Below are 15,826 nucleotides of genomic sequence, written 5' to 3' on the forward strand. Positions count from 1 at the left end.
AGTGTGCTTTAATGGGATATCGAAAGGGGGCTAGTAGGATTCAGGTCCTCCAAGGCCTGGTCATCTTTATCTTGTTTTGAGACAAAAAGGAACACAAAAGCAGACGACAGAGCGTTTTTATGAGACCAGGCATGTTAATTGACAGGGCTACCAAACAAAGCCACAAAGGAAGGCTTGCATTTAGAGACCATTGTGAGGAAATTAGTGCGTAGAATTTCTGAAGCATTGTCAACTTGGATTTGGTGGCAATACATGGTTGTATGGGCAGGCCGCATGTGTTCCCAGCGTCAGATTCACTTTTTAATGACAGTTTCAGACACCCTGTGTCTCGCGACGGGATGAAGATAAGACTTCATTGTGATTTTTTTCTTCCCTTCTAACTTTTTCTTCGCAGTTTGCCGCCTGGAGGTGCACCTTGTTGACTGCCGTATGACTCTCACGGGGAAATATTAGACTTCATTTTGATGATCGAATAGAAGATGCACGTTTATGGTTTCTTATCCAAAGTCCGCGAAAAGAATACGCATCAGCAGCTTTACATCGTAACACCTTCACCATTCATTCACATCGTCTAGGGTAGTATCACCACAACGCGGGTTTCCCATTCTCAAGATTTCAACTCCTGCAGACCTCCCCCGTTATTCGATCTCAGCATCAGAAGAAAGAAAGAAAGCCACAAGCTCTGTCATAGCACTGATTGTCATGCCACATCACACAATACAATCTTCTCACTCATGTCGCACGCGTGAAGAATGCATCTCTGGGAAGTTCTGGCTTATGCAATCCAAACAGACTGCGTCTCCAAGGAGAGTATGGAAGTGAAAGACGTCACTAGGGACCGTCTGAATCTTCAAGGCCGCTGCATCTTGGAATTTGATCACTAAACCGCGCCATATAAGACTGCAAATCTCCAGATATTCTAAATTTCGCACTGATACATGTTCCGGACTCCAACACTACCTGCTGTTCCATGATATGCACCTTAAGTCGCCTTCAATAAAGGGTATACAACTACTCCTAGATGAAGTTTCTCGTCATCACATCAGTTCAAAGCTTACCATTTGTTCTGAAAATTCAAGACCTTGCTTCTGGTTTCATCGCCAGTATGATCAATATTGTATGAGTTCAGGGCCATTTTCTGGATCAGAGACGCCTGTTATTCATATTTCTAGTGATCAGATTTACAGGTACATCTGTCAATAGCAGGTGCGAAGGGCTCCGCGAAGGGCGACCGGAAGACTGGATGACATGAACATTCTCAGGTCTTTCAATCACATCATATTGTCATGAATCAGATGTGGAAGGCTTCATTGCTTCCTGCGTTGGCAGTGGGGGACTTCACAGATAGATCAAGGCGGACTCCAGGCAAACCAAATCAAAAGAGCGACAGTGGTCTACAGTAGTGCTGTACTCATGGTTCAAGTGAGACATGCACTCTGGGAAGACATTCAAAGTATCCGCGATTTGCTCTTCGACAGAAATGACATTAACTGCAAGTTTTCCACCAACAACCTTCCAGTACTTGGTAACAGTTCTTGGACGGGAAAATTCAGGTAATGTTCCAGGCTGCTATGTGCAGTGGACAGGTTTGAAACCTTTCCAGACGAGTTTGACCTGGGGTGATCTATTCCTTCGATGACGGTGTCCGATGACACGTACGTTTGCGTTACGCGCGGGTCGGGGTGTCAAGGTTACAATGCATCTTGGCGGCCGCGTGACATGCGAGCCCAGTGGCTGAGAAACTTTGCGTATGCGCGCCAGCACGAATCGTATCTTAGTTCCCATACCAGCCAGAGCAGTTGAGCATCGTCGTACTACATGAACTATTCAAGCTCAATCGCACTGTTAACTCGTGGCTAGAAATGGTGTTGATTGCATGACCATGTCGGTTGAGCTCAGGATCGGTCCGATCTGGATAGTCGAGGGCCTGAGGGCTGTATCCAAGCCCGGCTGGAGGTTCCTGGCGTTGAAGATGAAAGTTCAGCCAGGCTTCAAATGCCCTGGGATGTCGGGAACTCAGGGCGGTGTTGTTCGTTTCGACTTCTCCCTGGTGCTTGTGCTGGTCTTCCAACGTAGGGGTGCACTATTGCCACGCAGCCGTGCTCAGCTGCAACTCCCTCGATCTAGCTGGTAATGAGCCTGTTGCGGTGTGACAGGTTATTATAGTGCTGCTATGGGCGATGCGGTGGCTCAAGGTCTGGCGGAGGGATTAGAGGACAAACGTCCATGAGGACGGGCTTGGCTTTGTTTTCATGTCTTCCAGCCGCGTTCGACTGCCACGCTCCTTTCCGGGTCAATCTTGCGCTTGCCGTTATTGAACCTCGCATGCTTCTTGTTTTGGCTAGAGTAATATGAGGAGAAAGTCTGAAACGCAGAGTAGTATGCCGGCTTTGTCGCCATCGGCATTTGTCTTAGTGGGTGGGAATGATGTGAAGTTATTGGAAGCAGAAGATGCGCATGGCTTTGACAAAGACATAGCCAACGTGAGGTATGGGGGGACTAAACAAAAGTCTACACTTGCCTGGAGTCCACACTGCCTGATGGCTGTTGGAAGTTATATGCTTAATATGCGTCATGCTGAGACTGGAGGGTAATGAAGTGTTTGGAGCTAGTAGATTCAGGTCTTCCGTCATCACTCAGAAGACTTAGCTACCTTCACCGCGTGTTGTTTCTTTCCCGGGCGTACCATTTTGTGATCAGTTCACTCTCAATCTCGTTCTTTTTCTTACCCATTTCGACTTGCATTCGGGCCTATTTTGAGCCTTTAGTCGAAAAGTCCAGTTGTCTTACTGGAGCAACAGCAAACAACTCCTAAATACGCTAATGAGGACCATTTCTCATTTATATGCCCGAAGATTTCGAGCTACTTTGCCCGCCGTATCAGCCAAACTGCTCCTCGCAGATCTCGACTCGTCCTCGCCAACCGGCATCACGGACATGGATGGATGAAGAGTGGGGAATTCCAAAGTCGCATCCATGGGACAGGAAGATAACTTGGGACATGAAGAGTAGTAGAATTTGCACCGTTCAGGATATAAGAAGTAGCCTGAGATTTCCAGACTCTCAACTCCACGACGATATTGTAGCACTTGACGACACCTGATAATCAATGAAGCTCTGGTCTGAAGTGGAAAATCAGCAGCTTGTTCTTTGACATAGCTACTATCACAGCGCAGTTTACATTAACTAATAAATTGCACGAGACCAGCTGCCCATACTCGTACCCTCAAGTGCGCCCATATCTTACTATTGCTTATACGACATCCCCGAATAAACATACTGGAAGCCAGCTAATCATGCCCCTCTCCAAGGGATAACTGAGATGCGTCGGTTTGCTGGTCGTTTGGTTTGAAGATTTAGCCATTTTCGTTCCCACCACGCTTCACCGTGCGCGCTTGGCTGCTGGTGGCACGTAATCCTCATCCTCGTCCTCCTCACTCTTGCGCCTGCGTCTCTTCTTCTGAATGGTGTTGAGGCCCGAAGACGAAACGGCGACGTCAGATGCGCTGCTGTCTTGTGCCTGACGCTCGGCTCGCTGCTTTTCCTCGACTGATTGTAACCAGGTTGTCTTCGTCCATCCAGGCTTCGTCTGGCGGCTGCGCACCATGGTCCTGGCCCAATAATGATTCAGGGCATTCTGATCCAGTCGTTTCTCGAGAATCCATCCGTCGTCGTCGGTCGGCATGTGACTAGCCGGCATCTCTGGACCTTCGACTTTGTACATCACGACCATGGCGCCCTTGGACACGTTGAAGCCTGCGCGTGCGCTCGTGATCTTGTACGGGGCTTCGGTGGCCTTGGCAGTAGCCAGAGCCGTGGTCTTCTTCTAGGAGACGCTGGCATCAGGCTTGAGAGCTATGGCGAGGCCGCTGTAGTGCTGGTGCTTGGCAGATGAGGGCCGCGGAGAATCGGGTCTGGGTTGTCGGGAGGATTGCACGGCTGACATTTCGACCTGGAAAGTGCAAGGTTAGAAAACCTCCCTCGATGCAAACAGATTGAAGAGATGGCGGAAAGCAGATCGGATTAGGAATTTGATGCAGCCTACAGTACTTACAGTTGAAAAGTTGGCGTTGGCGGTAAGTGTGACTTGGCTACAGCGAAGGAATGAGATTGGTGGTCGAACTCGAGGATGGAGGCGATGTTGAACTTGGTAACGTCGACGTTGGAGCCGGGCACAAAGACATTGGAGATGGAACGGCGGGGTAAGGTACGCCTGCCATGCAAGTGATGATGTAACAGGGGGTAGCGGGCGTGGTTGGAAATTTCCCAGCATGCAAGGACGCCAGGACTCTTCCTGCCCAACTCGTCAGATGGCGAACGTGACAATAAGAACATTGGTAACTTGGGGCATGCCAGTAATTTGTGACGTAATTGATTCTAGAAACTCTTTGGAAATGATTTTGCATGGTGCACACCACTCAGGAGAGGTTTCCTACCGTGACTTGACATTCCACGACACCAACACTATGGCTTATCCCATCTTGCATCTCTCCAACTCGTGCCTGACGCTCCAATCATCTGGCTCGAAAAGTCTGCAAACGGTCACAAGGTCTTTGAGGTGTTGCAAAAGCTACGATGCGAGGCTGAGCTCATTCTCAAGCCAACCTCCTGGTTCCAGCTGCTCTGCATGGCCCTGCCCTCCACTCAGAAACGTGGCATTCCATTTTGCGTCATCAGCGACGCGGAGACTGAGGGTTCCAAGGCTTAGATGGTCATTCTTGAAATCTTGCCCGCTTTTCTCATTGTTGCCGGTGTCAATAAAGCTGGCGAGAAGATAAAATCCCAAGATGAAGGTCATTCCTTGAGAGACCAAGGATTGTGATTCGTTTGATGACCCTTACGTGGTAATCCTATACAGCGTTATCCATGATTACAAGACGACTTCGATGAAGACCATGTTAGTGTTGAGGATGGCTTTGCTCCTATCTGTGGCAAGGATTGCAATGATTCGAATGGTAAGGAGGGGACATAAGATTCATCTTTACCCCCTCTCAGCCCCAGTTTTCGGGAGATAAATTCCCAAGGCAACGTTGCAGCTGAAATCTCAGTAAGAAGAGTGCTTTAATCATGGCTCTAAGGCTGTCGGTGAATGGCTGACTTCCCTTCAATCGCATTCAGAGGTCTCAGCTGCTTCTTCTTGTTCTCCCTCTCCCTGATCGTTTCTCTTTGTTCTCCCCTTGTGCTCCTCTTTCTTGTTTCTTTTCTCTTGCCTTTTATTATTATTCACTGAGGACTCATTCACATCGAAACAAAGGGCTATCTTTCCTACCCCTGATCTCTTCTTTGAGCCACTTGAACTTGTGGGTGAATAGCCTTTTCTGGGCTGCATATCCGCTCAAGTCGTACGTGTTGAACAAGTTTAGTGTACTACTAAAGTAGCTTGTCGAGGGGAACAATGGTCTCTGCGAAGACCTTTGGATCCTTGCTCAACAATTTCCCGACTTCAGGTCTTCCAGCAGCTGACAAGTCGACCAACATTTCCTGAAGGTTTGTCGAATCATCTTTGCACGAACGGCAATACGTCGATGACTTTGCTCAGAATCTTTGCAAGCTTGGTAAAAGGTGAGACGTGAGGGAGCGGATCGGACAGAGTAGGCCGCCTAGGAGGACCACGGACTGTCTTGCAGGATCAATGGTTGAGGCAATGAAACGACGAGAAGTACGCAGAACTGCGAGAGTCGTGATATATGAATCTACGTAGGGCTAAGATGAGCAAGTGCGCCGGTGCAAGTAGCGACCTTCCAGGCAAGAGGACTTTCGAACGTCTTCATTTTAGCCAGAGTCTCCCATGAACTCTTAGTCACTTGACGCTAATGGTCGCCGTCTTGCTTCAGGGGACACATGCTGGAGTAGCTGCCCTGCTTGTCCAAATGCTTGCCAGCGGACACGGCGGCATCGACTAGCTCCCCACTTTACTCTGAGTCCATGGTTCTGTTCCGCGGCCGTAGCTGGGATGATTGTTATTGCTGTGGAAGAATTGTTGAGTAAGTCCGGCTTTGGCACCTTTGGCCGGTGTCAGAGAACACAGTCTGAGGCACAGCAACACCAACCACATGCCATGAAATCTCCCTCCCTACTTTGAATCAGGCACTCGACGACAGGGTTTGCATTTCAGTGGAGGCGCCTTCCAGACTCCCATGTTATTGATGTGTCTTCCTATTGAACGAGCACTTCTTTGGGGACGCGCTGCAGAAAGCGTCGGCTTTATGGTAGCAGAAGACAAGCCAGCCGCCATGCCGTCTGGCCTTAGCAGCAGCAGCAGATCACCGGAGTTCAGATAACCTTCATGAGGTCGATGGCTGGCGTTGCAGTGGTTGTGGCATCTCGGGGCTTGCCGGGGCGCTGATCGGCAAGGTCCCCGCTTACTGACTTTGTTGGGGGTATGCGCCTTCCCGGTGTTCTTCGGCAGGCCCCACGGACCTGCTCCTTTCAGTTTATCTTGCCTTACCTTAGTCAGGGAAGGTACCTTAGGTATGCTCCTTCCAAGTGGAGCTGCTGCAATTCTTCCGGGGTCAGGTGGCAGGGACATGTTCCCATAGAATCGACTCGCTACCTACTTTTTAGGTAGTCAAAGACCCGCTGACAGTTTGCTGTTAGATGCCTGCTTCGGTCACTGGCGGAAATGGATGGTACAGAGTACTGGCATGTCAGTCACATTGACAACTTCATCCCCACAACAACGCACCCATCCGAATCAACACCCCGCCGCCATGAAATCACCACTCGTTTCCGCATTGGACCGTTTGAACGCAATCGAGACCGGCGGCCCCTCTGACCTCCTGTTTCAATCCTGGTCGCTACTACGGACCACCTTTGTCGCTAACTGCAACAGAGATGCCTGGGATTTCGAACTGTGGGCATTCCTCAACGTGCACCGGCCAATCCTACGTCTTGTCGCCGACGGGCTATACCTCACGCAGGCTGCAGGCTTTGACAAGGAGGCAGTCAGACACTGGTCCGCCGTCGCCCACCTTCATGATGCGTCGGTACCCATCTTAGTGATGCTGTTCGGAGCCGACATCCCGGCATCGCGCCAATGCGCCGAGGCAACGACGAACCTCCTGAAGGCCCGCCCTGACGTTAACTTAGCACACATCTGCTATCGATACATGGAGAAGGCTGTTGAAGGTCGTTGCCGGTCATCCGTCAAAGTTTTCCGCGCTGCAATTGATTCCTGTTCGTCAACACACTCTTCTGTCCGCTTATTCTCTTGACGTCGCTGTGGCCAGCCGCTGACTCCTTCGTCTTTTTCACCAGATAACCCACGCATGTGGCCAAGACACCGAGGCGCAAGATTTGAGCCGGCAACAATGGCTGTCAACGGAGACGAGTCAGGATCCATTCCGCCTTCTCTCGAACCTGCACATCAATTCAAGAACGCCCACAGCTCCTCACAATCCCCGCTCATCTGCGAGCACGTGCCCAACATGTTTCGTTCCAATAATGATGTATCCCCGCCTGAGACGGGCCGCCGGCATGAGCACTCAACTGTCAGGCTAGAGTCATTTGCGTCGCACCGAGGCTCCGAGTTGGCACCAATACTGTCATTGCCATCTTCGGTCAACCAACCTTCCATGCAGTTCGACTTCACAGCGTCGCCTAGTCTACGTCCTCAAATCACAGGTCGTGGGCTGAAACGCAACTTGGACGACTTATCTCCAGAAAGGGCACAAGGGCAGCAAAAGACACCGAGGTCCAGGCTGTCCCTATCTAGCATACTCAACAGCATGAACAGACTCGGCCCGGAAAAATGGATCGACGATGTCATCATGTTTGTATTTGGCTGCCGGCTTGTGAGCGACAACGTCGGTTTCATTGACAGCCTGACCATCTCGAGTTTAACGAGGACGAAACGTGCGCGGCTCAACCTGCAACAGGCCATGCGCAAAGACACAGTCCTCATGTTCTACAACCAGAACAACCATCACTGGATTCTCTTTGTGTATACGCGCCGAGATAGCACGCTGCGCGAATACAACTCCTTGCCATCGGCCTCTCCACACTCTTGCACCGGGAATGAGGAGGTCCCTAACTTCTTGCGGTGGGCCACCAACGATCGAAATCTCCGCATCCGCTTCCAAAAACCAAAGGTGAGTTTGTTGCGACATGGCTCGAAACCACGCCGTTATTCCTGAAGCTGACTTACTACCAGTGTGCTGAACAACCGAATGGTTTCGACTGCGGTATCTACGTCTTGGTATTTGCCGACTGTATTGCCAAGGGCGCCAAGCTACCAACCGCGGTCGACGGCCCCTCCTACCGCAAATACCTCCAATCATCCCTCTTTTTGTCGGTGCACGCTGCCCTGCGCCTGGATGAATTGGTTGCCGTAGGCAAATACATCCCGCACACGACAAGCGAGCGGGCTGCGCAACTCAAAGACCTGGCAAAAAGGCGCAGACTTTTGATGGAATTAGGCAAAGACTACGAGAAGACTTCAGATACCTCATGCCAAACGCATGTGCAACTACTTTGGCGTCGAGACCGGCACCAAACACACCAGTCCATCCTGGCAGGCTTGATCCATTGTATTCGCAACACGCACCAAGCTGCACTCGACGCGGCGCTCGCCTCTAAATCCAAAGTCGAGAGCGATGCCGAGACAGGCGTCCGAGGCGGAAGAATGGATGGACCGAGGACCATGTGCAGCAATGCAACGCTCACCATCGAAGAACACCCAATCGAAGGATTTCTCGGTTCTCTGTCGCAGGAGACGTGTCGACAGACGACTAGAAATTAGTACCTCGAGTGTTGTCTGTGTGTACTTGTTCTACGATTCGCGGCGCACAAGTTTCGGGAAAACGAGCGTCACCGGCAAGAAGCACAACATGAAGAATTAACAAAGCTTACCACACTTCTCTCCCCCACACAACTCTGACGGTCAGCATGCGAACACTCTCCTGGTATTTTGGGATGGTGCATGATCTATTATCGACATGGCTTTTTTGGAGCACGAGCCAACAGTACAACTACTCGCAGGCGCTTTGAAACTGGGCATGGCCTGAAGAAAGGGGTGCCTGTAAGGTGCTACTTTGGTTCGCGGTATTTTAGATGTCGTTCTACTGTAACTGACGATACACAATGCATTCTATATGAGGCTTGATCTGTGTCACCTGTGAACACTACCTCGGGTCTAACAGATGCCAGATTCCCTGCACATTGAATGGATCAGTAACACTACTTCAGAGTTCTTTCAATTTTCAGGGCATCCATAATGTAGGGGATTGAATATCTCTGAGCCCAGTTTTGTATTTCTGCAGCAAGTTCGGCGCAGTTCCAGCATCAATCGCGAGATCATCTACCTGCACATTCCGGTCGACAGCCGGAAATCTTAGCCAAGCCACACGTGAAGTCCTGTCTCGTCTTTCCCCTCAAACACAAAGTCTCGAGCCCGAGTCACTTCTAAGCTGTCATCGGCTTCCCAAGTGGGCATATTGGGTACCCCGGTTCCCGTCAGAAGTTTTTCGCCGGCCGCATGAGAAAGGCTCCGCCACGAAGTCGTTTGTTAGTTGGTTCCAAATCAAAAGAAGCATCGTGTGCCTCGAATTCGTTTACCTTGAGCTCGTTCTTGGGCCATCCTTTTGTCTAGCTCAGGACTCCGCCGAAAAGCCGAGTCACCTTCCACAGGCCATTTCCTTCGCATCTGGAAGACAGCCTACATGAGGATCTTCTCCATGATTTTTTCGGCTCGCGCTATTGACTGGAGCGGACACTGACTGGCTGAGATCTCGCTAGAAGGCTGCACGGTCTCATCCCCGGCAGTTTAGGCCTCAGTGGTTTCCACTCAAGGCAACGATTTCCTCGCAAGGACGTCCATTCTGCTTGGACTGTTTCAATGAATCCCCATCCTTTCCGATGATTGGGACTGCAGGGCTCTCTGAGGTGGCATTCCTGTTCTAAAACGGCAAGCAAAATGAATTCTGTCGTGGTCATTCCGTGTACTTCGTCATTTATTGCGATCGCTCCGAGGGCTCTTGCTGTAGTGGAAGCCACCTACTCTCTCTTTGGTGGGATCATATCAACATAGCTAGTTCCCCGAAGCAGAAGCCGTCATCTTTGTGGAGTTGACCATAGCCTCCCGAAAGCCGTGGATAGCTGTAGCATCAGAGGTCATCCACCGCTTCGAGCCATTTCGACCTCATTCTATTGAACGGGCGAACGGGAAGGACTTGGCGACGAACGAGCGACGTCCCAAGGGAGACCTAATAGAGCAAGTCGACAGTGGCTTGGAAAGAAAGGCTGACCAGCCGGGGTGAGCATCATGTTTGGTGGTTCTTAGAGGGAAGTTTCACGCAAGCGACGGCACCGGTCCTCTGTGAGTAGACAACGGTCTTGGTGCGTGTTCGGAGCCAACTGAAATGAGGGCCCTCGTGACCTCAAACCGAAGCAGTTATCTTTATTGCTGCACCATGACCGAAAGCTTCTGCACTCAGCACCGGGATGATAACACCTGTTCCGCATAGGAACGGTTGCTATGGTTGGGGACGAGCAAGACGCCGGTAGTCATGTCGGTCTTCTTGCAGACGCGAGAGGATGACCACGAGGTCGGAGGGTCCAGAGTAACCGTCCCAGTACGCGGAATGCATGAGACCACAGGCGTATTTCTCCAGCGCTTGCTTCAAACCCTGCTGGCTGAGGAATCACCATGGTGACTGGCCGATGATGCAGGCCGCGGAGAAAGGAAGGGGAGGGCGAGATGAGCAAAGCCTCTGACGGCGCCATGGCTCAAAGAGGGAAATACGTCAAGTTAGAGACGGAAGGCAGTCGCATCACATGTCGACTTTAACTGGGATTCAATGGAGATGAACAGGGATCTTATGGTTCTCGTGGCTAGTCACAATGTCTTCCCAGTCGACCACACTCGGCCCCGTCCACGGCATTAATGTTTCTTTCGGGGTGTTCTCTGACCGCGAAATCCGAACCGATTCTGAGCCTGCATCTTGGTCGGTGGCAAGCGGTGGAATGCTCTAATGTCATGGGTGGAGAAATAAAGAAATTCAGTCCCGTTCAAGAGCAAGAAATAGCTATGATGTCTCGTTTGCCAAAGAGACAGCGCAAACGATGTTTCAGCCAGTGCTCCAGCCAGATACATTTCGCAAGAATAGCCCGAATGCTCCATTGGTAGAACTTCTCGTGTTATGGCGACTATTTAGAGGCGAGAGGGTGGGATTGGGGCATGATTGGAGTTGCCTGAAGTCAAGTCATGAACGACAATCTTAGGTCAAGCCCATGCCATGCCGCCATCGTCATTCCGGAGGAACTTGCCCGCCGTTTGTGTTGCTCTCACGCCCAACCGGACAATCGTGGATCTTGTGTCCCCAATATGGTCACGATTGCTCGTCTTTCTGCTCGGCATGAAGATGGAGGGAGCCTTCGGCATCTCAATGCACCGCCCGTTGTATGTGGGACCTTGACGTAGACCAAGCAACGGGGTGTTTCAAGGTTCCGGCCGGTTAGTCTGTCACGTCGCAGCCCATTCTCCCTGCCTCTGATGACGTTGTAATCTTTTCGAAGAGGCTGGGAGGCGACAAAGTGTCCCTAGCATCTGCGGCGAGAGAGCTCCAATGGAAGCAGCATTGGACTCGATTGACGAGACGGAACTCGTCGAGGTTTGGAACCAGACACTTCACAAGCGCTCGCCACGTGAGGAGTCCCGGAAGTATCACTGTACTTTCTCAATTCTTCTCGGGGATTCTGTCCGCCCCACAAGGGTAGTGTCGAAATCTTCGGTGCGGCGGTGCGTCTTGCAAGTACCCCAAGGCGATCTCCATGACGGCGAACCTAGACCATGTGCGCCTCGGCTGCATCGGCCTCAGTTGTCGAGCCTACATATAGGCAAGTTCGTGTGATTGCAATAATTGCGGCAGCAGAAGTGGCGGCGGGATGGACCATTTCTAACTGTCGTTGCAGCTGGATGCCGAGACTGGAACGGATGGGCCTCCAGCTTTCCACAGACAATGGCTGCTAGGTATCGAGCAAGCTCAAGTGCTTGGCGCAAGAACCTGGGGCCTGGAGTTTCTACACTAGCAACGCGAATCTTGGGACTGTGGTGCTCTGTCGACGTCGAGGAGCCACGCCTGGTCACCAGAGCCGGCGGCGGATGCGCTGCTGACACTGATCTTGCGGAGGACAAGGAAGAAGCGCAGTTCGCTCTGCAGATTGCGGGTTCCAAAGATCTCCGAGCGAGCGATGGATCGAGGGCTGCTTCGACGGTTTTGCAGAATTCTAGCGCACCCACCCGTGCGCGAGGACTCGTCCATCAAGATTCAAGTCTGCCAACGCTATCGTATCAGAAGAGATAATGCCGCAGAGATAGCTGCCTGACAAGAAGACGGCATGCTGGGTCCCCCTTGAGGCAGAACGATCGGCGTACTCCCGTATAGTCACGTCCCATACCCAACAAGCTTGCTCGCCTGCGCTTGCGAGTGGTGTAGCGCCCTTTCTCCTCGCTCCCATACCTGCCAATCTTGCGTAATGAGCTTTCTCGGCGCTGCCTCCAGAGGCGGTGGCAACCCATGCTCATGTCTCTATTGTCGCTATTGGTATCCAGCTTGCGAGGGGCTGGGGCTTCAAGAAGACGCTTTCGGGGAAGGCATGTCGGGCTCGTATGCGATCGGAATCGGGTTTGGCATGGACTCGAGGCAGATGGCGAAGTGATTTGTTGAGGACATGGAAGTTCCTAAAGGAAGAAGCGAGAGACTTGAAGGGTGCAGGACGCAAGTCTGTGCCAGTCAGAATCTGACAATACCATGGCCTGGGCAAATGTGACTGCTCACCTAGTGTTTCGATGTGCTCGCGGCGTCTTGTACGGTGCCGCTACAATGCCATGGCCGTGAGCATGGCAGTGGTGTATGAGCCGTGGAGACACACAGTCTTCGCGCAAGACCGGAGGCGGATCCTATGAAGGGGTGGTGGTATGTGGTGGCGGGCCCGGCATAATTGCTTCAGACGGTTGCGTGGGCCATCGCGGGCATCAGGCACCTTCGAGTAGGCTGCAAGAGACTTGGCGAATCTTGTGAAAGGCCTTCGGGCGTAGTGGGGGCGAGGATCGGACTCGGAGGCGAATTCGACTCTTGTTGACGCGAAGGGTAGAATATCTGAGAAGCATCCGACGACGGCTCAGCTTGTTTTGCCACGCGAAGCTCTAATCAGTGGTTAGAGGGAAGTGGGAAGCGTACCTGTCGTGTCGGCCTGGCGGGGACGCAGCCGTCGGGAAGCAGGGACTTTGGCGGTCTCCTTCGCAGCAACTGCAGGTCTCTCGGCCAGAGTGTTGGCTGATTATTCGCATTCGCTAGCAGAGCCGACCGGAAGATGGAGCACGTGGTACGAATCATTGCTTGCATCCACCTCCGTGGCCCTGCTGATTGTGGAATCCAAGCCAGAACGTGGGCGCCGGCGTCGCAGTGCCCCGCGGTGAGGGGTTGGAAGAGAATAGAGGCTGCGGCTGAGAGTTTGAACGGAAGTTGTGTGCACTTGGACTTGTGCATGCGGGAGACGAAGGAAAGGAGGCGGCTATTTGAGGTCAGTCGGGTTGCAGCGGTTGGGACGAGGTTTGAGAAGTGCATTCGGGTGCTGACGTCTGGCATATCGAGTCAGCCAGATACTTCTGCCTGGCACTTGTGCAGATGTGGACCCATCCAGCTTCAGTGCATGCCTACCGATTTTAGCGCTAGAATCGGGAGGTACTCTCTGTAACCACAGCGATAGTGCTAGGGGTACCTTCCGATCGCACCGCTACAAATCGGAATATAGCCACTGCTTCACTATTGCCTCTGAGAGGCAGGGCACACTGCGTTCATCATCCAAGCGGAGTTCAGGGGAGAGTCAAACGCGACGCGGCGCATCGTCACACCCTGCTCGACATGCATGCTCAGCCGGCGAGAATGCTGGACGGCTTCCCTCCGTACATTCTTAGAAGGCGGTGCGATTGCCTTACTCTGGGTGCCCTTATGTTTGTCAACTTCTTCCAATCACGTTGCAGTCATGGGGGGGGGGGGTTGCGCCTTAGCTTCCCAGTGCGGACGAAGCAGCCGTGTTTGCCTGCAGCGCAGGCGTGGCGCTTCGCTGAATTGGGAGACGTTCTTTTCGCGGGCGGGCTGGAGAACGACGCAGGGGCTCTTGAACGGCAATTCAGCGACATTGTTTGTTGTATCCGCTTGGAATATCGGTTTTTCTGATGGGCGAAGATCGGCGTCGCAGCCTCGAACGACAAACGGTGCCCGGCGAGGGTGCCATCGTCGATTTGCAGCAATCAATAGCCTCGACTTGGTGGGGCGACGTGCATCATATGGCCGTGGAGCAAACACAGGCAAGCGGTTTCAGCACCGGGGAACAAAAGCCATCCTTTCGTCAGCTGGCGGCAAAGAAACACAAAAGCAAACACTGGGAACGGCATAGGCTTGCTCAACAGGGATTCCGGTGCGTTACGTCCCAAACAACAACCTCGTCAGCCGGAGAAGGGTGGGACACACAACTGGTGCGGGCATAGCGGCAAATATGTAAGATGATTGGTTGCCGCAGTCGTTTCGCTGGGATTTGCCCTTCTTTCGCGTGGCCGCTAGATGCTTGATGAAGTTGAATGGGGATGGAGAGACAGAGTAACAAGCGATAATGGAAAATGATAAAAGTCAAGGACTTCGCGCCGCCCTTCTATTCAGGCCGCGACTTGTCATCTGCCGGATTGGCAGCAGTCCGAGGCACGCAGCTGCTGCCCTGTGGTGTAGCCGGTGGGCTGCTGCCTATCCTTCCAGTGGACATCTCCCGATTGAGCGCCTGGAAATCGGGAGGTACCCTCTGTAGCTACAGCGATGTGGGCCTGACAATACATCTGCCAACACCTCGTCACCTCGCAACTCCCTCCAAGTCGAAGCTCAGCCGTCTTTCTCAATCCCCGAAACAGACTTCCAATTGCCTCTTCAATCTCCATCTCGCATCTTCCACCGCCCGGCCCTCCGACAGCATGGATCACACAATCCTCGCAAGCGACCCGTGGCAACTACCAATGCTCAGCCCATTATGCCGGCGAACCCATGCGACTCAAATGTCGCCCTTCCAGCCAGATCATTTCCCGCTCGAGGCATCTCAATCCGAAAGCGCTCCCAGACTCGCTTGGCAAGGCCAACGACACACTCTGCCGCTCGGTAAAGCCTTCCTTCCACTGCTTTAAAGAGATGTGCTTGAGGTTGAGCATCGCAGTGATAATCGTTGTATCGCGGCGAGGAAAGGTGTCGCTAGATCGCTGCGGGGTGGCACCATCCACTGCTGAATTGACACCAATGGACCTGAGGTGTTCTGTGTCTGGTACACGCTGTGCCGGGCAATGTACCTGGTTGGCTGGCCCCGCTGAGTAAGAAATGTACACAAGGTGTCAAGGTACCTACCGATTTTTTGGCTGTGGAATCGGTAGGTACCTTGGCCTTCAAGGCACCGAGGGGTGAAGGTGGCCAAGCAAGCAACAGACCAACAGACCAATTTCTCCCCTGCGCTGCCACGCGTCGATGCACCTTATGACTGTTGAAAGCAACAGAGGAATCGGCTTGCTATGGTGTGTTCCAGAAACCCGGTTTGAAATCTTTTCAGTTCTCACCCGCTATAAGCGCTAGGGCCACAGGGCCTACACCGCTGAAGCCCCCGCAAATACAACAAATGTCCGAAGCAGCATCGCCAACAGCTGCCCGCCGTTGCTGGTCTGCGCATCTACCAAATCTACTTTGCAACCTCCACTCTCTTTTCCACCGCGATCTTGGCTTCGGAATATTCTGAGGCAGCATCTCGCTGCCTTTGAAGGTAGACACTCAAATTCGCCTGTGGTCTCTCGTTCTGTACC

The 15,826-nt window shown here is 52.4% G+C and overlaps 1 protein-coding gene across 1 annotated transcript; it reads left to right on the forward strand.

Moving 5' to 3' along the window:
- Positions 1-7,727: 7,727 nt before the first annotated feature.
- On the forward strand, positions 7,728-8,740 carry GCG54_00015620 (uncharacterized protein; the record flags this gene model as incomplete). The annotated part of the gene is made up of 2 exons (XM_045415398.1): positions 7,728-8,090; positions 8,153-8,740. The coding sequence occupies 2 exons, from the start codon at positions 7,728-7,730 to the stop codon at positions 8,738-8,740; spliced, it is 951 nt and encodes a 316-aa protein (XP_045259197.1).
- Between the last annotated feature and the right edge of the window lie 7,086 nt (positions 8,741-15,826).

Source organism: Colletotrichum gloeosporioides (assembly GCF_011800055.1).
Source record: "Colletotrichum gloeosporioides strain Lc1 chromosome Unknown consensus_80, whole genome shotgun sequence".
Classification (NCBI taxonomy): Eukaryota; Fungi; Ascomycota; class Sordariomycetes; order Glomerellales; family Glomerellaceae; genus Colletotrichum; species Colletotrichum gloeosporioides.